Source organism: Ahaetulla prasina, chromosome 5, assembly GCF_028640845.1.
Source record: "Ahaetulla prasina isolate Xishuangbanna chromosome 5, ASM2864084v1, whole genome shotgun sequence".
NCBI classification, from domain to species: Eukaryota; Metazoa; Chordata; class Lepidosauria; order Squamata; family Colubridae; genus Ahaetulla; species Ahaetulla prasina.
Genome location: NC_080543.1, coordinates 135,875,923 through 135,896,743, shown reverse-complemented (window position 1 = coordinate 135,896,743; position 20,821 = coordinate 135,875,923). Strand labels below are relative to the sequence as shown.

General features: G+C 45.5%; 1 protein-coding gene across 1 annotated transcript; it reads left to right on the top strand.

Moving 5' to 3' along the window:
• On the top strand, window positions 1–17,456 carry MTRF1 (mitochondrial translation release factor 1). The gene is made up of 10 exons (XM_058186402.1): window positions 1–107; window positions 2,286–2,709; window positions 4,073–4,164; window positions 7,200–7,281; window positions 10,433–10,540; window positions 10,625–10,797; window positions 11,966–12,083; window positions 12,949–13,085; window positions 15,396–15,494; window positions 17,232–17,456. Exons 2-10 carry the CDS (start codon window positions 2,301–2,303, stop codon window positions 17,352–17,354), a joined length of 1,341 nt encoding a protein of 446 aa, XP_058042385.1. The 5' UTR covers window positions 1–107; window positions 2,286–2,300; the 3' UTR covers window positions 17,355–17,456.
• Window positions 17,457–20,821: the final 3,365 nt, after the last annotated feature.

Below are 20,821 nucleotides of genomic sequence, written 5' to 3'. Positions count from 1 at the left end.
GGGAAATGTGGTTTTCCCCCCGCCACTTCCTTGCTTGGTCTCTCTGCAGTTTCCTTCTTCTAGCTTAGCCGGCATTGGCTCCCGTTGAATGTCTGCTTTCTTTCAAGGTGAGAGATGGGTTTTGTTTTGCTAAAATTAAAAGTTGCAAAAATTAAAGATGGGATGTTTGCAAAAAATTAAAGGGCCTGTTTGTCTGGATTTGCATTTTGCTTGCAAACACCCCCCCCCCCCGCTTCAAACTCGATTGCAGAAAATATGACTTCAGCAACAGATTGGTCAATGCCTGGAATGCACTACCTGACTCTGTGGTCTCTTCCCCAAACTCCCCAAAACTTCAAGCTTAAACTCTCTACTGTTGACCTCACCCCATTCTCTAAGAGGTCTGTAAGGGGGGGTGCATAAGAGCACCTGCGTGCTTACCGTCCCTGTCCTAATATTCCTTTTTACTTACACTTTTCATGTACCCAAATTATGTTTATACTTTTACCTGTTATCTTATATGTGATTGACAAAATAAATAAAAATAAAATAAATAAACAGGCTTGGAGCATCCGTTTTGCTGCAGCTTTTTTGGGGACTAGAATGGTGGCTCTAGCAAGCCAGGAGCAAAAATCGTAGGTTTCCCAGGAATAAATTTAGGAAGGAATGGCCTCGCTTTGCAATAAAACAAACTTTAAAAGGGAGGAATCTGAAGGTTTTTCTGCCTTGAAAACGCAGCTCTTGTGTTTTGCAGCTTTCTTCAGTTTGTTTGATTTGAGCCTGGCTCAGTTAGAGACAAACCTTAGTGTTGGCAAGCTATTTTATGCCATTGGAAAATAACCCTGCGAAGGAAAGCGGAGTTCTTTTCTTAATCAGCGTGCCTTTAAGATTGAGTTATACTGCTCTTTTTATTTTTTGGTTTAATTTTTATAGAGTCACCAATTCATCCCGTGTAACTTCTACAGGATGCATGGATGGCATTAGCTAGTTTGGTAATGAAATACCCGCAAGAAAACTACCAAGCTCAGAGAGCATCAAGGACCTTCCTTGCATGTAACTTCTGGCTAGAAATGTTTATTTGTAATTTAAAAGTTACATAAAAGAGAATGATTGTATTGATTTGTTATTTGTATGACAAAACTTATTGTAACTGTGTTTCAGATATTCAAGTTGAATAGATTTTCCTAGCCTGGTTCCACTGGCTTTAGATTTTATAAATTAGTCTCCTTTACTATCTCAGGAATTCATTAAAGGCGCCAGGCTAGAAAGGAAGAGACCCTGAGTTCTAGTTCTGCCTTAGGTGTGAAAGCTGAATGGGGGACTTTAGCCCAATCACCAGGAGACTGTGAGTTCTAGTCACACCTTAGGCATGAAAGCCAGCTGGGTGACTTTGGCCAGTTAATCATTCTCAGCCCTTCCCATCTTGTAAGATTGTTGTTGTGGGAAAAATAGGAGGAGGTAAATGTGTCGGATATGTTTGCCACCTTGGGTTATTTGTAAAAATAATGAGATGGGGTCTAGATAGGTGGGTGGATAGAGATATATGATAGATTAGATAGATAGACAGACAGATAGATGATAGATTAGAGAGAGAGATGCTAGATGGATGGGATAGACGAATGGATAGATAATAGATTAGAGAGATATATGAATGATGGATGGATGGATGGATAGACAGATAGATAGATAGATGATAGAGAGTGAGAAGATAGATAGATGGATGATAGATTAGAGAGAGATTATAGATAGATGGGATAGATGATAGAGACATAAATGATGGATGGATGGATGAATAGATAGATGATAGAAAGTGAGAAGATAGATGATAGAAAAGAAAGAGAGAGAGAGAGAAATGATAGATTAGAGAAAGAGATTATAAATAGATGGGATTGATGGATGGATAGATGATAGAGAAAGACAAATGATGGATGGATGGATGGAAGGATAGATGATAGAGAATGAGAAGATAGAGAAGAAAGATAGATGATAGATTAGAGAGAGAGATTATAGATAGATAGGATAGATGGATAGATGATCGAGAAAGACAAATGATGGATGGATGGATGGTTGGATGGATAGATGAGAGTGAGAAGATAGATAGATAGACAGACAGACAGACAGATAGATAATAGATTAGAGAGAGAGATGCTAGATAGATGGGATAGATGGATGGATAGATGATAGATTAGAGAGAGACAAATGATGGATGGATGGATAGATGGATGGATGGATAGATAGATACAGACAGACAGACACCATTGAAACAAAGGAATGAAAAATGCCATGGCTTTATTTGTATATTCCAGAAGGTTCCACCCGGGATGAAACCCCAACCAGCAAGCCCCGTTTTTAGATTCCTCTTTCACAAATGCTTCAAGTATCACCGGAGTTGCCCTCTCCCATCCCTTGCTAAAAAAAGCCCTCTCTGGACGGAGCTGAAGACTCTTCCACAAAGCTGTACGTGCAGGACCGTCACATCTGCGAGGACCTTCCATACCAGCCCACGTACTTTGGGACCGCTTTGGGACAGCGGCCCCTTGCAGGCGTACTTACAGACTTTGAAGCAAGAATACGAAAGGATCGATTCGTTGCTAAGCACCTGCTCCGTGAACGAATTTAAGGAGAAGGACCTCAGGCTACGACTGGCTGAATTATCCCCCTTTGTGGAGACATTTCAACAAATACAAGAGGCTGAGAAACAAATTCGGGAACTGGAGAAAATGTGTACGGGTATGTTATCCAGGTAGACCTCGACTTTAACGGCCTCCATTGAGCCAAAAATTCTGTTGTTGAGCGAGACATTTGTTAAATGGGTTTTTCCTCATTTTACAACCTTTCTCGCCAAAGTTGTTGAGTGAGTCACTGCAGTGGATACGTTAATAACATGTTGGTTAAGTGAATCTGGCTGCCCCATGGAATTTACTTGTCAGGAAGGCTGCAAAAGGGAACCAACCGCGTGACCCCGGGACACTGCAACCGTCATAAATATGAGTCAGATGCCAAGCATCGGACTTTTGATCACGGGGATGCTGCAACGGTCGTAAGTGTGAAAAATGGTCCTAAGTCACTCTTTTCGGTGCCATTGTAACTCTGAAAGGTCACTAAGACGGACGATCTCTTAATGCAAAACTTGATTGAGTACATCCTTTCGGCACAGCACGAAAGCGAAACCAGCTCTGGCTAATTCCCGCGCAATTCGGTATTATTAAAGCACAGAATCCTTCCTCCCTTTTATTCCTTGTCCAATTAAGTCTCACAATATTGTTCTGAGAAGAAGTCTTGGAACTCTGGCAAACCCCTGCTGAAGTGACCTTGGTTCTCACAGCCTGACTGTCAGGCTGCCTCTGATTATAACTAGGAAAGAATACACCTTGACTTCATTTGCAAATAAAGAAAAGTACTTTTACTAGTTACATCTGGATAGCAGCAGTGCAAAGTTGAATCTGAGACAAAATATGGCTAACAATCACCCTATTCCTTCCTCCTCTTTCCCAAAAGGTCATCAGGTCTGGTCCAATGCCAGCTCCTTCCCGGGGTCCCGTGGTAATCTTCTTCCGCAGGTCTCTGGTTGTCAGTCATATCAGGAATGCAATGTCCGTTAGAGTTCGCGCTCAAACATTCCTGTTGAATTCAAAACATCAATCTCCCCTCCCACCTTAATTATGTCAGACCGACACTCTTAAAGGCCCCTCTCTACTTAACTTGAAACCAATAGCTATTTACATTAGAAATACAATCCCATGCTATCTTACAACTGAATATAAGGAGTACAAAGAGATACGAAGTTTGGAGTGGAGGCTGACACTGACTGCTTGAGGTTTAAAATCCACACTCCGATTCCCTCTTCCTTCCCACCCTGTAATTCATTGGCAAGCTGAGAAGCAGTAAACGTGAAAGCAGCACGAATATGTTTTGAAGCTGGGCGTGAACTGTTACAAGTCGAGGACTACCTGTATAGAACTCCTTTTTTGGGGAGGGAGCATGTTTTGGGGAACGCCACGATTTCTTTGCTTCCGTTACATCTGAGGGAAGCGTTGCCAATACCTGAATTTCAGACTTACTCAACTTCCATCGTTCTGCCATTTTATTACAGAGCTAACTCAGTCAGAAGAGGAACCTCTATTAGAACTTGCTACAGAGGAGAAGGAAAGCATGAGCCAGGTGATTAGAGCACTCTATCTAGAGGTGAGCAGAAACCAGCTGCATCCAGCTGTTGTGGTCTTGTGTTTATCAAGTGTCTCGTCTCTGGAGATTCTCAGTCATCCAGGTCATGGTTGTCCCTGTTGTGCCTCGCTCGCCCCCCTCTCCGCAGCTGGGCCCCTCTCATCTCCTGTTATCTCAGCCAGAGACGGATAATGAAGACGAATGGCCTGGCATGCCTCCAGCCCCCAGTCCTGGCACCATGCCCGGATAAACTGAGCAAATAAACCCCTCCCCCACAGCATGTGAACATGAGGAGTATGAAGCCAGTCACGAGCTGGAATTGCCGGCAGCTGGAGGGTGGAGGGATCCACGCTTCCGGAGAATGGAGAGGCGACGTCAGCAAAAGGAAGGGAGGGGCAGGCCTGGATAAGTGCTGAGTCATGGAGCCACACCCCATGGCCTATATAAAGGATCTGCTTTCTGGCATTCTTTGAGTCAGGCAAAGTCTAATACATTTATATTTATATTTCTAAATTTATATGAATTTTAACGGGTTTCTGGATTTTAAATGTTTTATAGTTTCGGCCAACTGTATAATAAGTTTTTTAATTTTGTTTTTAATTGTATATTGTTTGTGTTTTATTCTGGCTGTACACCGCCCTGAGTCCTTCGGGAGAAGGGCGGTATAGAAATCTAATTAATAATAATAATAATAATAATAATAATAATAATAATAATAATAATAATAATAATAATAATAATAATAATAATAATAATAATAATAATCTGGATTGCTGAAGTCACACCTTGGACTCCTGCCTGCCCTGAGAACTCTGACAGGACTTTGGCAAAGCTGCAGAGGCTTCATGGCCATGCTTGATACAGACTTCCCAGACCTGGCCGTCAGAGGAGGAGTGGGACACGACAGGTGCTTTTTCAAGAAGCAACTGGACTGCCTTGGTTTTTCTTTGAAGATGTTTTGCTTCTAATCCAAGCTGCTGCTGCTGCTGCTGCTTGGATAAGAAGGATTCCGACAACGCATGCCCTAATTAAATCATGAGCCTCCAGCCAAGCTTCAAAAGAAATCCAGTTATTTATTAGGAGCTTCATGTTGGCAGGGTGTTCTGTCCCCCTCACCTCAGTCCGAGCAATGGCTTAATTAGCCGGCACTATCAGCTCTGGCAGCAAACTAGCGAGCGTCTGCCAAGTGTCTCTCTTATGTCCCTTGATGCCATGAGTCAACAAACAGTACTTCTGCTCTTAGTTCAGCAGTTAATTTGCCTGCTACGAAGAGACACAGCAGCTCTCGCTGCCTTTATATCCTGTGGGGTGTGGCTCCATGACTCAGCACTTCCTAGGCCTGCCCTACCCCTGCTTCTGTTGTTCCTGCCTCTCCTGCCTAAGGAATCTAGGGTTCAACCACGCCTGATTGCTATCAGCTGGGTCTGAAGGCATGGCCTGTGGGGGGAAAGTCAGGGGACGGAGGCCTCGTTATCTCTTCCACCTGGCCTGCTTCTGGTTCCTGGAGCTGAGCCAGGGAAGCCGGTGCTCCCGAGGTAAGTCCTGACGGTCCTTCCCCCTCACTTTCCAAGTCACTTTCTGGCAGGGGGCCCGGCCCGGGGGGTGTAGACGCAACATGGGGTCCAAGTGAAGCCCACTCTAACCCCACGTAATTTACGACCCACGCATGACCCTGTTTCAGTGGTGAAAACTGCTCAGTGTAGACCATACATGCTCAGTGCACACCACGCAGTGCACGCCAAAAGGAGGCATGGAGTAAGTAGAACAGCACGCCGGCGGGGAGGGGGTGATCAGCTGTGGCACGCGATCTTTTTTTTTTTTACTTTTAAAAGCATTTTTTTACAACCTAATAGGTTATTAAAAATGCTTTTAAAAGTAAAAAAAGGCTCTGACGCAGGCAGCTCAGCTGTGATCGTCAGAGCCTTTTTTTTTTTACCTTTTAAAAGCATTTTTTTTTTACAACCTATTCGGCCGAAAAGGTTGTTAAAAATGCTTTTAAAAGTAAAAAAAAAGGCTCTGATGATCACACGGCTTAGCTGTGATCTTCAGAGCCTTTTTTGAACCTTTTAAAAGCATTTTTTAAAATAAGCGGCAAGCAGGCGACCGAGCGATTGGGTGGGCATGGGAGGGGGGGGCAGGGATTTTTGCTACTGGTTCTCTGAACCACCCGCAGCTATCGCTACTGGATCGGGTGATCCGGTCCGAACTGGGAGCATTTCACCCCGTCCTGTTTCCCCTCTCCCCACAGGGTGTATCATCAGCCACATTTGCCAACGGAGCAATTTCGCGAGTTGTAGAGATCACTCCACTCCGGCTGCTATGGGTAACCCTGGGAGACAGCCTTGGAATGTGCTTTTGTTTTTGGCAGCTGTGCTATTTACCTGGCTTTCCCATCCCCTTTGCCAATGGCAACTCAAGAGCAGGCCATGGATGGTGGCTGCTGCTGCTTCTTCCTCTTCCTCCTCCTCTTCCTCCTCCCCTCCCCCCTCCCCCTCCCAAACATTTTCAAAGCAATGTCCATGGAGATTATCAAGTCATCCAGGTCATGGTTGTCCAAAAGTGCTTTTTTCAAGAGGCAACTGGACTTCCTTGATTTTTTTTCCTTGAAGACGTTTCGCTTCTCATCCAAGAAGCTTCTTCAGCTCTGATTGTTACGGTCTCCCCACGGTCACGTGGTCAAAATACAGACACTTGGCAACTGGCATGTACTTATGACCGTTGCAGTATTTCGGGGTCATGTGATCCCCTTTTGTGACCCGACAAGCAAAGTCCATGGGGAAGGCCATATTCCCTTAACGACCGTGCGACTAACTTAACAACAGCCGCGATTCACTTAGTAACCGTGGCAAGAAAGGTCGTAAAACGGGACAAAGCTCACTGAACAAATGTCTCGTTTAGCAACAGAAAATTTTGGGTTCCCTTGCGGTGGTAAGCCGAGGACTTGCCTGTATTTACGAAGGGAGTTCTTAAGATCCGAAACGGAAGTTATGAACACTGTTGAAATGGACGTATAAGGTTATTTGTCAACCAATGTTTTGTTTTGTTTCTTTCTTCAGCTTTGTGGGAAGATAACGCCAAGGGACAAATATGACGAAAACAGCGTCCTTTTAGAAGTCACATCTGGTAGGACGACAGGAGGTGAGCAAAAATATCATAATTTCAACGTTATTCTATTATTGGGCCTCTGGTGGCTCAGCAGACTAAAGCAGTCTGTTATTAACAGCAGCTGCTTGCAATTACTGCAGGTTCAAGCCCCACCAGGCCCAAGGTTGACTCAGCCTTCCATCCTTTATTATTTATTATTTTATTATTTTATTAAATTTTTATACCGCCCTTCTCCCGAAGGACTCAGGGCGGTGTACAGCCAAAGTAAAAACAAAGATATATACAGTTTAAAACAATTAAAAAGAGCAAATTTTAAAGGCCGATTATTAAAATTTAAATTAAAAAGTTAAAAATATTAAAAACCCAATTAAAATACATCACTAATTATGCCAGTCCCGCTTTAATGAATAAATATGTTTTGAGCTCACGACGGAAGGTCCGAAGATCGGGCACTTGGCGCGACCGGGGAAGTTCATTCCAGGCGTCACTGCCCCCACAGAAGGCCCTACTCCTGGGGCCGCCAGCCGACACTGTTTGGCGGGCGGCACCCTGAGGAGACCCTCTCTGTGAGCGTCTGGTCGGTGGGAGGCAAAAGGTAACAGCAGGCGGTCTCGTAAGTACCGGGTCCTAAGCCATGGGCGCTTTAAAGATAGTTACCAAAATCTTGAAGCGCACCGAAGACCACAGGAAGCCAGTGCAAGCTACGGGCAGCGATGTCACGTGGGAGCCACGAGCGGCTCCGTTACTACTCGCGCAGCCGCATTCTGGACTAACTGCAGCCTCCGGTGCACCTCAAGGCAGCCCATGTAGAGAGCATTGCAATAATCCAGCCTAGACGTAACCAGGCGTGGTGACCGTGCATAAGGCATCCCGATCAAGGAAGGGGCGCAACTGGCGAACCAGGCGAACCTGGTAAAGGCCCTCCTGGCGGCGGCCGCCAGGTGTTCATCAAAGACAGCCGTCCGTCCAGGAGGACACCCAAGTTGCGAACCGCCTCCTTTGGGGCCACTAACTCGCCCCCAACAGTCAGCTGCGGATGCAGCTGACTGTACCGGGATGCCGGCATCCACAGCCACTCCGTCTTGGGGGGATTGAGCTTGAGTCTGTTTCTCCCCATCCAGACCCGTACAGCTTCCAGGCACCGGGACAGCACTTCGACTGCTTCATTGGGGTGGTCCGGGGTGGAAAAGTACAGCTGAGTATCATCAGCGTACAGATGATAACTAACCCCGAAACCACTGATGACCTCACCCAGCGGCTTCATATAGATGTTGAACAGGGTGGGCGAGAGAATCGACCCCTGAGGCACCCACAAGTGAGGCGCCTCGAGGACGACCTCTGCCCCCTGTCAACACCGTCTGCGACCGGTCAGAGAGATAGGAGGAGAACCACCGATAAGCGGTGCCCCCACTCCCAATCCTCCAACCGGCGCAGCAGGATACCATGGTCGATGGTATCGAAAGCCGCTGAGAGATCTAATAGGACCAAGGCAGAGGAGCAACCTGTCCCTGGCCCTCCAGAGGTCATCCACCAACGCGACCAAAGCCGTCTCCGTGCTATAACCGGGTCGGAAGCGGACTGGAGCAGGTCCAGATAGACAGTTTCCTCCAGGTGCCGGGGAGCTGCCATGCAACCACACTCAACAACCTTCGCCACAAAGCGAAGGTTGGAACTGGGCGATAATTACTCAAAATAGCTGGGTCCAGGAAGGCTTCTTGAGGAGAGGTCTCACCACCGCCTCCTTCAAGGCGGCGGGAAAACCCTTCCATCAAAGAAGCATTTATAATCCCTGGAGCCAGCCTCGTGTCACTTCCTGAGCAGCCAGCACTAACCAGGAAGGGCACGGGTCCAGTAAACATGTAGTTGCATGTAACCTCCCAGCAACCTGTCCATGTCCTCGGAGCCACAGAATCAAACTCATCCCAAATAACCTCAACAAGGCGCGTCTCTGTCGTCCCGGTTGGATCATCGCAATCTTGGTCCAAACTATCCCGAAGCTGAGCGATTTTATCGTATAGATAACCGTTAAACTCCTCAGCTCGTCCCTGTAAGGTCATCCGTCCCTCTTGATGGAGGAGGCGGATCACCAAACAGGGCGGCCGGGCGGTTATCTGCCGATGCAATGAGGGTGGAAGCGTGAGGGCGCTTCGCCTCCCTCATTGCCACTAGGTAGGTCCTAGTAAAGGACCTCACTAGTGTCCGATCAGCCTCGGAACAGCTAGACCTCAAACACTCTCCAGGCGTCTTCTCCGGCGTTTCATCTCTCTCAGCTCTCGGAAAACCAGGAGCCAATTGAGATCTACGCCGGGTCAGAGGTCAAAAGCGACACGGTCCAAAGCCCCAGCCGCGGCCCGTTCCCAGGCCGCAACCAGTTCTTCAGTCGTGCCGTGGGTAAGATCCTCAGGAAGCGGCCCAAGCTCCGTCAGGAACCTCTCCGGGTCCATCAGGCGCCTGGGACGGAACCAACGCATTTATAAGGTAGGTAAAATGAGGACCCAGATTGTTGGGGGCAATAAAAAGTTGACTTTGTATATAATATACAAATAGAATGAAGACTATTGCTTGACATAGTGTAAGCCGCCCTGAGTCTTCGGAGAAGGGCGGGATATAAATTCGAATTAAAAAAAAAAATTGAGTTCCTGGCTTTTGCAGAATTGATTTATTCTGTTGCATTCCTCAAATTTCCTCAGGGTTTTTTTTTTTGGTGTGTGTGGTCCTCGACTTACGACCGCAACAAAGTCCAAAATTTTGCTTAGCTGTGAAGTGAGTTTTGCGCCATTTTATGACCTTGCCTTAAGCACCGTGGTTAAGTGAATCACCGCAGATGTTAAGTTAGCGACAACATGGTCGTTAAATGGATCCGGCTTCCCCTTCGACTTTGCTGGTCAGGCGGTCACAAGCACTGGGACCCTGCCACCGTCATAAAGATGAGCTGGTTTTCAAGCGTCCGAATTTTGATCACGTGACCGTGTGTGGGGATGCTGCAGTGGTCGTAACTCTGGAACGTGGGGATGCTGCAACGGTCGTAACTGTGAAACGCGACCGTAAGTCTCCCTTTTTGGTGACGTTTGTTACTTTGAACGGTCGTAAGTCAAGGACGGCCTGCCTTGTCCTTTGTCGTGCTTGCAAGTTCTGTATTAAAATTATTGTTCACGCTGATATTTCGGAGAGTTTTATGTTTCAGGCGATATTTGCCAGCAATTCACGAAAGAAGTCTTTGACATGTACCAGAATTACGCAGACTACAAAGGCTGGACTTTTGAAATCACCAAGTACTGCCGAGCTGAGATGGGTAGGAGAAGCCCCTCACCCGGATATCTCCACGGGGTGCCTCCCCTCTTTGGCCCCCCCCAAATGAAAGTGTTGCTTTTTTTAGGGGGGCTCCACCATGCGGCGGCCCGAGTCTTGGGAAGCCACGTCTACAAACGCTTGAAGTTTGAAGGAGGCACCCACCGGGTGCAACGGATCCCTCAGACGGGGTTGTCTTCACGAATGCAGCGGATTCACACTGGCACCATGACGGTCATCGTCCTCCCTCTGTCAGAGGAGGTAGCCCTTCCTTCACGGCTTTTAATTCTCTCGCTGTCTCTCTCTCTCTCTGTCTTTCTATCTGTCTATCTCTGTCTATCTTTCTCCCTCCCTCCCTCCCTCCCTCTCTCTCTCTTCCTCCCTCCCTCTCTCTTTGTCTTTGTATCTGTCTATCTCTGTCTATCTTTCTCCCTCCCTCCCTCCCTCTCTCTCTCTCTCTCTCTCTCTCTCTTCCTCCCTCCCTCTCTCTTTGTCTTTGTATCTGTCTATCTATATCGTTCTCTCTCTCTCTCTCTCTTTCTCTTTGTCTTTGTATCTCTCTCTCTCTTTCTTTCTCTCTACCTCCCTGTCTCTCTCTCTGTCTTTGTATCTCTCTCTCTCTACCTCTCTCTCTGTCTTTCTCTCTCTCTCTGTCTTTGTATCTTTCTCTGTCTTTCTCTCTCTCTCTCCCCCCCTCTCTCTCTATTTGTATCTGTCTATGTCTTTCTCTCCCTCTCTCTCTCTTTCTCTCTCTCTCCCTCTCTCTCTCTCCTTTTGTTGAATGCCACATGTAAGTTAGCATCAAATCAGTTATTTCCATAGCTGTGACTCCTTCTTGCAAGAGGCATCAAACGTTTCCATGTTAGGAGGAGGAATTCCATGTATACCTGTTGCTGGATCTCTTTTCTTCCCCTCCTTCCCTTCCTTTGTTCTTCCTCCCTCTTTTCCTTCTCTCTCTCTCCTTTTCTGTATCCATCTTATTGTCTTGTCTTGTCCTTCCTCCCTTCCTCCCTCCCTCTTTCTTTTCTTTCTTTTTCTTTCCTCCCTCCTCCCTTCCTTCCCTCCTCCCTCCCTCCCCTCTTTCCTCCCTCCCTCCCCTCTTTCCTCCCTCCCTCTTTCTTTCCTTCTTTCCCTTCCTCATTCCTCCCTCCATCCCTCTGTTCCTTCCTTCTATCTCCCTTCCATCTCCCATCCATCCATCCATCCATCCATTTGGAACTCGTGTCGGGGCACCTGTGGTGGCCAAGTGCTAAGGCAGGACTTCCCTGAGACCCTCCCTCACTCTCATTCTTTCTTTCCTCCCTTCCTCCCTCCCTTCCCTCCCTCCCTCCCTCCCTCTCTCCCTTTTTTCCTTGCTGTCATCCATCTATCCATCCATCCATCCATCCATCTCCCCATAAAATTACACCTGAGACTTTTCTTTCTCCAGGTACAGATAAAAATCAACCCCAGCGATTTGCGGATCGATACATTTCGAGCCAAAGGCGCCGGAGGGCAGCACGTTAACAAAACAGACAGCGCTGTTAGAGTTGTACATCTCCCTACAGGTATGGTGTTATTTTCTTTTTAATCCTCATTTCCTTATTCATGTAAATATGTATAAAATTCCAATATCAATGTGCTAGCTTCTAATATTCTAATAGGTGACTTTTTTTTCCTCTTAGACCTCAAGGTTTGCTATATTCCTTTACTTCATTGTTCATCCCCTACATAACATTTTACCTTATGTGTTCTGTCCCCAAAGCATCTGGATCCACTGGGAACAGGCAGTGAAACTCTAGCAAATAGGTTTTCATACAGATCAAGTTTATTTGGGTATTCTCAAAATCATAGACTTTCAATCATGTGGTGAGTCATGGCGAGATTCATCCTTATTTCATAATCTGTCCCATTTCCTAGTGTAAGATGACGGTAGATTTGTCCCCCTGGTCAGAAAGCTTGCTTCTCTCCTTGGTGGCAATTCATAATGGTCGGGTCTTTGTTCTACAGCCCAGGCAGAGAGTCTCAGTGGCCAATCAGACACACAGATGTGGTCACAAGTCACGGACTACATTTCCCATAATGCAATCTCTGTCTACATGTCCCACAATGCAATCTCTTAAGGTGGCAGCTCTTAATTCTTAAAGTAACTTAAGTTACTACCTGAACAGCACTTGATGCTTTTCCCCAAATTATGTTTGCGATGCTTCCTGATACAAAAAAATACAATTCTATGGTAGGAAAAAATATATATGGATTTTTAAGCCCAAAGTAAAAGATCTATAAATTACAGACTTCATTCATCCTGTTTATAGAGGTTTCTGCTTGTGAAAGGAGAGTTTGGGATGTTCATTAAAGGGCAGGGATGATCTTGTTATCTCGCCGGTTTGCAAAAATTACTTTACGGATGCCTGTCGAATCCTTTCTTCGAAGGGATCGTTGTGGAATGCCAGCAGGACCGATCTCAGCTAACGAATAAGGAAACGGCGTTGCAGACATTGAGAGAGAAGCTCTACCTGCAGACTGTCATGAAAGACATAAACGAACAGCAGAGTACGAGAAAGCTGCAGGTAGGATCAACCAGGAGGCCTCTGAATCAGTGTGAAGGATGAAGACGCCATAAAAGAGAGTGTTTGTAGCTCAGGGTTGGACCGGGGCGTCTCTGAGCCTGGCGCTTTTCTTGGAGATGTTTCATGACCCAACTAAGTAATTGTTCTGTTTCCCTCCCCCAATACTCCCATCAAAGAGTCAGTCAAAGGCCTTCTTTTCTAATTTATTTACATAGATAAATGTCCTGGCCACGTCTACCCACAGGCCTGCCAAGTTTCTGGAGATAACGAGGAAATTATAGATAAGGCCAGAATTACTCACGAATATATTCTTCCCTCCATTGGTACAGTTTGCCCGCGCAAATTCATTGCTTTGTCCAAGACAAAAAACCAGGAAGTCCCGCCTCCTATTTATAATCTCTGCAGATGTCACTGCATGACCATCATTCCTTGGCTTTATTCCAACGCTGCTTCTGCTGCGCACGCCGGTCACGTCTGCGCAGTCTTGCATCACTCCAAAACTGTTCTTGGGGCGTTGCCAAATCAGAAGAAGGCTCGAGAAAATCAGGCCTTGCCGGCCCCTCCTCCTCCCTTTGAGTGGGTGCCAGGGAGGGAGAGGGCCCAAGAGAAGCAGGGCTTGCCAGGTCTTCTCCCTCACTTTCTGAATCATCCGAGTCCAGGAGTCCGGGTCCAGGAACCTGGGTCACAACAGTAATATTATCAGTGCTGAAAGGAAGTGGGGTTTGCGGAGAGGAGGGGGAGGAGATGAATGAGGATTCTGAGTCTTGTGGTTTTCTTGCAGACGTTTCATGACCCAACTAGGTAACATTATCAGTGCTAAAAGGCAGTGCAGAGGGGAGGAGGGGGAGGAGGAAGATTCTGAGCCTGGTGGTTTTTTTGCAGACGTTTCATGACCCAACTACGTAACATTATCAGTGCTAAAAGGAGGAATGTGACGTCCTTGGTGCTCTCTGAGCTTGGTAGTTCTCTTGCAGACATCTCCCTACCAAACGAGATAATGTCATCAATGCACATCCTTGGATGTAGACTTATTTGACTCTGTAGAAGTGGGAGATAAAGACGCAGGGACAGCCTTCCTTCGGAGAGGACGGGCTTTGTATGGCCCTAGCCAGCCTTGTGAGGTAGTCCAAACAAGGTGCACACCCAAGGACTGTGCTGTGCATTCCTGATCCTGCCCTGTTTCCAAATCACAATAGCAAATGCCCAAACTGGTTTGTGTGTTCTTTTTCCTGGTCACAAGACACGGGAAAAAAAACCATTCCTCATTGGGACTCCTTGCAATTCTGTGCTGAAATGTAAGGTTTATTACGAGAAATTAAAAATAGCAAAGAGCGTGGTGGAACACACTATTGTTGTGGCTCCAGCCCCCCCAGCCCCCCCTCCCCAGGGCCTGGCCCCCTGCCAGAGAGTGACTCAGAGAGTGAGGGGGAAGGGCCGTCAGGGCTCCCCTCCGCAGGGCCGGCCTCTCTGGCTCAACTCCAGGAGCCAGAGGCAGGCCAGGTGGAGGAAGTAACGAGGCCTCTGTCTCCTGTATCTTCCCCCCACCCAGGCAACGCTCCCAGACTCAGCTGTGGACAATCAGTCCTGGTTAGATCCCAGGTTTCATAAACAAGAGAGGCGGGAACAACAGAAGCAGGGGTGGGGCAGGCCTAGGAAGTGCTGAGTCACGGAGCCACACCCCACAGGGTATAAAAGCAGGAGGGACTGCTATACTACTTTGTGACGAACAAATCAACTGACTGAGCATTTGGCTTGGAGTGCTGTTTGTTCCTGACTTCCTGGTTGACACGCCGGCATCAAGAAAGATAAAAGAAAAACCTTGGCAGACGCTCACTGGTTTGCTGCCAGAGCTGATAGCTGCCGTGGACTAAATTGCCAGCTAATTGAGTCATTTCACGTGCCTCCCGGACTGAGGTGGGGGGAGAGAACAACTATATAAAAGAATCGTCTGCCAAAAACAAGGGATAATGAGTGTCTGGATATGTATATATCAATGTATATTGAACCTGTGAGTGTATAATAGGTTTATTAAATATGTATATAGTTGTAGGGGAAGTAATACTTGATATATAAGGCATTATAGACTGAGAGATATATGATTTAGTAACTTGAACTCAACGCAGATGTTAGAAATCAGAGTCGTAGAGCAATATCCCTGGTTTTTGTTTGATTTTTAAAACCAATAAAATATTATTTAAAATAAAAAGAATCATCTGATAATTGTGTGTTAACAATGGTCTCACTTAGCGACAGAGGTTTTGGGCTCAGTTATGGTCATAAGTCGAGGACTGCCTCTTTCTTCTTTCACAGTTAGGGTCAAGATCCCAGTCGGAGAGAATTCGCACGTACAACTTCAACCAAGACCGGGTGACTGACCATAGGATTTCCTATGAAGTCCGCGATATCAAGGTATTTATTCTAAAATAGGTGGGCCGATTCTTCCCCCAGCAACCGGGAGCAGGCTGTGGAGTGGTGCAGTGGCCTAGAGGTGGAGCTCTCGCCTCAGAATCAGGAGGCTGTGAGTTCAATCCTAGGCAGAGGCAGATATTTCTATCTCTGGCCACGATGAGAATTTTTTTGCTGAACAAAACTCCGGACTGGCGACAGGAAGGGCATCCGGTCATTAAAATGCTTTGCTAGCTCCATTCAGTTATCCAGACTCCACCCAGCATATGTTATGCTAAGAATTGACCACCAGGAGGCGGCCAATGATGGATTTTTGCAGCTGTTGCCAGCCTTCTAGTGGCCAGTTAATATTATAGCATTATAATATTAATATTATATATTCTTCAGAGTATGATGCACTTTTTTGTCTCCCAAAAGGGGATGAAAATGTCTGCGCCTCTTAGAGACTGAATATTGCTGAAGCCGCACCCACCCGCTGGCTGTTTTTTGGCCTCCGCACACCCTGTTTTGGGGCCTTTTTTTGGTCTTTTTCAGGCCTTTTTTCGGCCTGTTTTCGAGGCTTTTTTCAGCCCATTTTGGGGGGGCTTTTTTTGGCCTGTTTTGAGGCCAAAAGAAGCCTCGAAAATGGGCCGAAAAAAGTCTCGAAAATGGGCCAAAACCCCCCCTCAAAAACGGGCCAAAAAAAAAACAGGCCAAAAAAGCCTCAAAAACAGGCTGAAAGAAGCCTCAAAAATGAGCCATAAAAACCAAAAATTGGGGCGAAAAAAAGCCTTAAAACGAGCCATAAAAGACTCAAAAACAGGCCGAAAAATGAGCCAAAACTGGGGCGCGGAGGCCAAAAGCTTTTTTTTGTCGTTTTCCTCTTATAGTCCAAAAAATATTAAAAAGGTAAATGTGAACCATTCTTCCGACCCCTCATCAGGTCTTGGCTGGGGAGGGGACAAGACTTGTAACTTCACAGAGGAAGGAAGGTCACTGTAACATCTCAATTTTTCTAACAAGAAGTTAGAAAAAAGAATTAACTGCATCCTGAATAATAAGACGTACGTCCTAAGATCCGAAGTACTTGGGTGTCGTGTCCCACTCCTCCGCTGACGACCGGGTCAGGAAAATCCGAATCAGGCGTGTCTCTGCAGCTCTGCCAAAGTCCTAGCAAAGTTCTCAAGGCAGGCAGGAGACCAGAAAGTGACTTCAGCAAGATATGTTTAGACTTTGCCTGACTCAGAGAATGCCAGAAAGCAGATCCTTTATATAGGCCATGGGGTGTGGCTCCATGACTCAGCACTTATCCAGGCCTGCCCCTCCCTTCCTTCTGTTGCCTCCGCCTATCAAGTCTTCTGACGTGAGGGTCACTCCAGTCTGCAGCTGTTGGCAATTGACCTCCCTCAGGCTCACATGCTGTGGAGGAGGGGGAGGGGTCTAGTTGCTCCGTTTGCCTGGGCATGGAGCCAGAGCTGGGGGCTGGAGGTACTTCTTCCTCCTCAGCCTGTCTGGGCATGGAGCCAGGGCTGGGGCCGGGAGGCATACTAGGACATTCCTCAGCGTTCGGAAGCAGATAAGAAGGTCCCGGCTGCGGTGAAAGCGGGCGAGACACAACATTGGGAATTGTTTCCTAGCCCTCTTGGCAACTAGATTTTGGAGTGCTGTGCTAGCCAGATCTGTCCAGATAAAGATAAAGAAAGTTGACTTTGATTGTCTCAGTCCGCGGTAACTCCTTCAAATGTTTGCTTTGTTTGGTAGGGATTTTTAAACGGTAAGGAACATCTGGATAATCTCATTAGCAGCCTGTTGGAAACCTCACAGATGAAACTTCTGGCTGAGCAGTTGGAAAACAATTTGAAATCTCTATCGGCAGGCTCCTGAACTGATGAACAAACTTTTCTTTTTATTATGTTGGTAAAAAATTAAAGAGAACTATTGAAGAAACACTAGTCCCGTTGTTTAATTTCATATTTGGTTAACACGGTCTCCGATTTCATGAGCATTTTTCAAATAATCTAGATTTCCCATTCCCCCTGCTGTATGCAAAATGCGCTCATCACTTCACAAAGAAGCAATTTAATTTGTGTCTCGCTCCGATTGATTTTTCAGTGAGGACAAACAGATTTGCCAGCAAGTGAAACAAGAACAAAATCAATAGTTTAAGAAGACAGCTGATAGAATAGAATAGAATAGAATTTTTATTGGCCAAGTGTGATTGGACACACAAGGAATTTGTCTTGGTGCATATGCTCTCAGTGTACATAAAAGAAAAGATACGTTCAAGGTACAACATTTACAACACAATTGATGGTCAATATATCAATATAAATCATAAGGATTGCCAGCAACAAGTTATAGTCATACAGTCATAAGTGGAAAGAGATTGGTGATGGGAACTATGAAACGATTAATAGTAGTGCAGATTCAGTAAATAGTCTGACAGTGTTGAGGGAATTATTTGTTTAGCAGAGTGATGGCCTTCGGGAAAAAACTGTTCTTGTGTCTAGTTGTTCTGGTGTGCAGTGCTCTATAGCGTCGTTTTGAGGGTAGGAGTTGAAACAGTTTATGTCCAGGATGTGAGGGATCTGTAAATATTTTCACAGCCCTCTTCTTGATTCGTGCAGTATACAGGTCCTCAATGGAAGGCAGGTTGGTAGCAATTATTTTTTCTGCAGTTCTAATTATCCTCTGAAGTCTGTGTTTTTCTTGTTGGGTTGCAGAACCGAACCAGGCAGTTATAGAGGTGCAAATGACAGATTCAATAATTCCTCTGTAGAATTGGATCAGCAGCTCCTTGGGCAGTTTGAGCTTACTGAGTTGGCGCAGAAAGAACATGAATGTAGCTCATATGGGAACCTATTTCCTAGAGAACAAATACATATTTATTTGAAGCCATCTTCCAGTCTACATTTTGTACACGAAACAGAGAAAGGGAAAAACCTAGGCTATATTCCCAAGGGCTGTAAAAACAACTCCAGCAAATTTATTGAGCCAATAATTGTAATGTCAATCAAAGGTCACACAAAAAAGTACAGAGGTTCACCCTGTGAATATAAGGGAAAGGGATGGATAAAAATGGGAGCGAAAGAGAAATAAACACTGGTTTGATTCTGAAAACTGGATGGTTCTACTTGGTTTTAAAAAACAGATAATCCTCAGCTTAGAACAATTCCTTTAGAATCTTCAGAGTTGCAACAGCACTGAAAAAAAGTGACTTATGGGCCATTTTTCACACTTATGACCGTTGCAGCATCCCTTGAGTCACATGACTTACATTCGGATGCTGGACAACTGGTTCACATTTATGGCGGGGTCACGTGATTCCCCTTTTGTGACCTTCTGGCCAACAAAATCCAAGGGGAAACCAGATTCACTTAACAACCGTGTGACTAACTTAACAGCTGCTGTGATTCACTTAAAAACTGTGCCAAGAAAGGTGACAACATTGAGCCAAACTCACTTAACAAATGTGGGGAGAAAAGTTGTAAAATGGGGCAAAGCTCACTTAAGTGTCTCGCTTAGCAACCCAAACGCTGGGCTCAATTGTGGTTGTAAGTTGAGGACTACCTGTGGAGATACAGTGTGCAGCCCTTTACCTGGAATTCAGTTGTTGCCATGGCAGATTTTGCTAACAATGCAGATTAAAAAAATGTCTTCAGGGTGCAGAGCCCAAAAAGCGGTGGAATTGTACACACACACTCCCAAGTTTTAAATGTAAATTATAGACACACACTCCAAGGTTTAAATTTAAATTGTAGACGACACACTCCCAAGTTTTAAGTTTGAATTACATGTCAGGGTGCTTCTATTAAAATCAACAAAGCACAGCTGCATTGAATCCCTGGCGTTAAATCTATCGGAAAGCTTACCGCTTCTCCCAACCCCAATTAATAAGGATTTTATTTTACATTACTTTGCTAGTCTTTTTTTTTTTCTTCAAAATCATTTCATGCCTCCTGCATTCAAATTTTAAAACTTGAGAAATCAAACAACAGCGGATCGTAGAGAAAAGTCCGGACGACGGTAGAGAAAACGGATTTTAAACAGATTTTAAAGATAAACTGTTTGAACTCCTACCCTCAAAACGACGCTACAGAGCACTGCACACCAGAACAACTAGACACAAGAACAGTTTTTCCCCCGAAGGCCATCACTCTGCTAAACAAATAATTCCCTCAACACTGTTAAACTATTTACTGAATCTGCACTACTATTAATCTTCTTATAGTTCCCATCACCAATCTCTTTCCACTTATGACTGTATGACTTGTAACTTTGTTGCTGGCAATCCTTATGATTTACATTGATATTGTTTCCTGATTGCTTATTTGTACCCTATAACTATCATTAAGTGTTGTAAGTGTTGTACCTTGATGAAGGTATCTTTTCTTTTATGTACACTGAGAGCAGATGCACCAAGACAAATTCCTTGTGTGTCCAATCACACTTGGCCAATAAGGAATTCTATTCTATTCTATTCTATTCTGTTCTGTTCTGTTCTGTTCTGTTCTGTTCTGTTCTGTTCTGTTCTGTTCTGTTCTTCTTTCGTTGCAATCTTGTTAATGACTACTCTTTCCTATTCGTAACCCAAAGGTGCTTTTTTTCAAGAGGCAACTGGTCTTTTTGGTTTTTCTTTGAAGATGTTTCGCTTCTCATCCAAGAAGCTTCGCCAGCTCTTGCATAGCTAAATGTCTCTGGAGATTCTACGTCCTCCAGGCCATGGTTGTCCCAAAGGTGCTTTTTTCAAGAGGCAACTAGACTTTCTTTGTTTTTCCTTGAAGACATTTCGCATCTCATCCAGGAAGCTTCTTCAGTTCCTCTTCTTCAGCTTGGATGAGAAGCAAAACATTTTCAAAGGAGGCGTCCGTAGAGATTCTCCACCCTCCAGGTCATGGTTGTCCCAAAGGAGCTTTTTTTCAAGAGGCAACTGGACTTTCTGTTTGGTTTTTCTGAAGACATTTCGCATCTCATCCAGGAAGCTTCTTCAGTTCCTCTTCTTCAGCTTGGATGAGAAGCAAAACATTTTCAAAGGAGGCGTCCGTAGAGATTCTCCACCCTCCAGGTCATGGTTGTCCCAAAGGAGCTTTTTTTCAAGAGGCAACTGGACTTTCTGTTTGTTTTTTTCTGAAGACATTTCGCTTCTCATCCAAGAAGCTTCTTCAGCTCATCCAGGCCATGGTTGTGCCAAAGGTGCTAAAAGCAGTTTTGGGACAACCATGGCCTGGATGACTGAGAATCTCTGTAGACATTTCCTATTCTTAACTTTTAAAGCCGAGGTCTCCAACCTTGGTCCCTTTAAGACTTGTGGACTTCAACTCCCAGCAAAGCTGGCTGAGGAACTTTGGGAG

Bases quoted from the DNA above. Each gene is read 5' to 3' on its own strand.
- MTRF1 (XM_058186402.1), top strand. From the start codon at position 2,301: ATGAAACCCCAACCAGCAAGCCCCGTTTTTAGATTCCTCTTTCACAAA. The intron at 12,084-12,948 runs GTATGGTGTTAT...CTTTCTTCGAAG, and splicing joins AGTTGTACATCTCCCTACAG to GGATCGTTGTGGAATGCCAG. The intron at 15,495-17,231 runs GTATTTATTCTA...TTTGTTTGGTAG, and splicing joins ATGAAGTCCGCGATATCAAG to GGATTTTTAAACGGTAAGGA.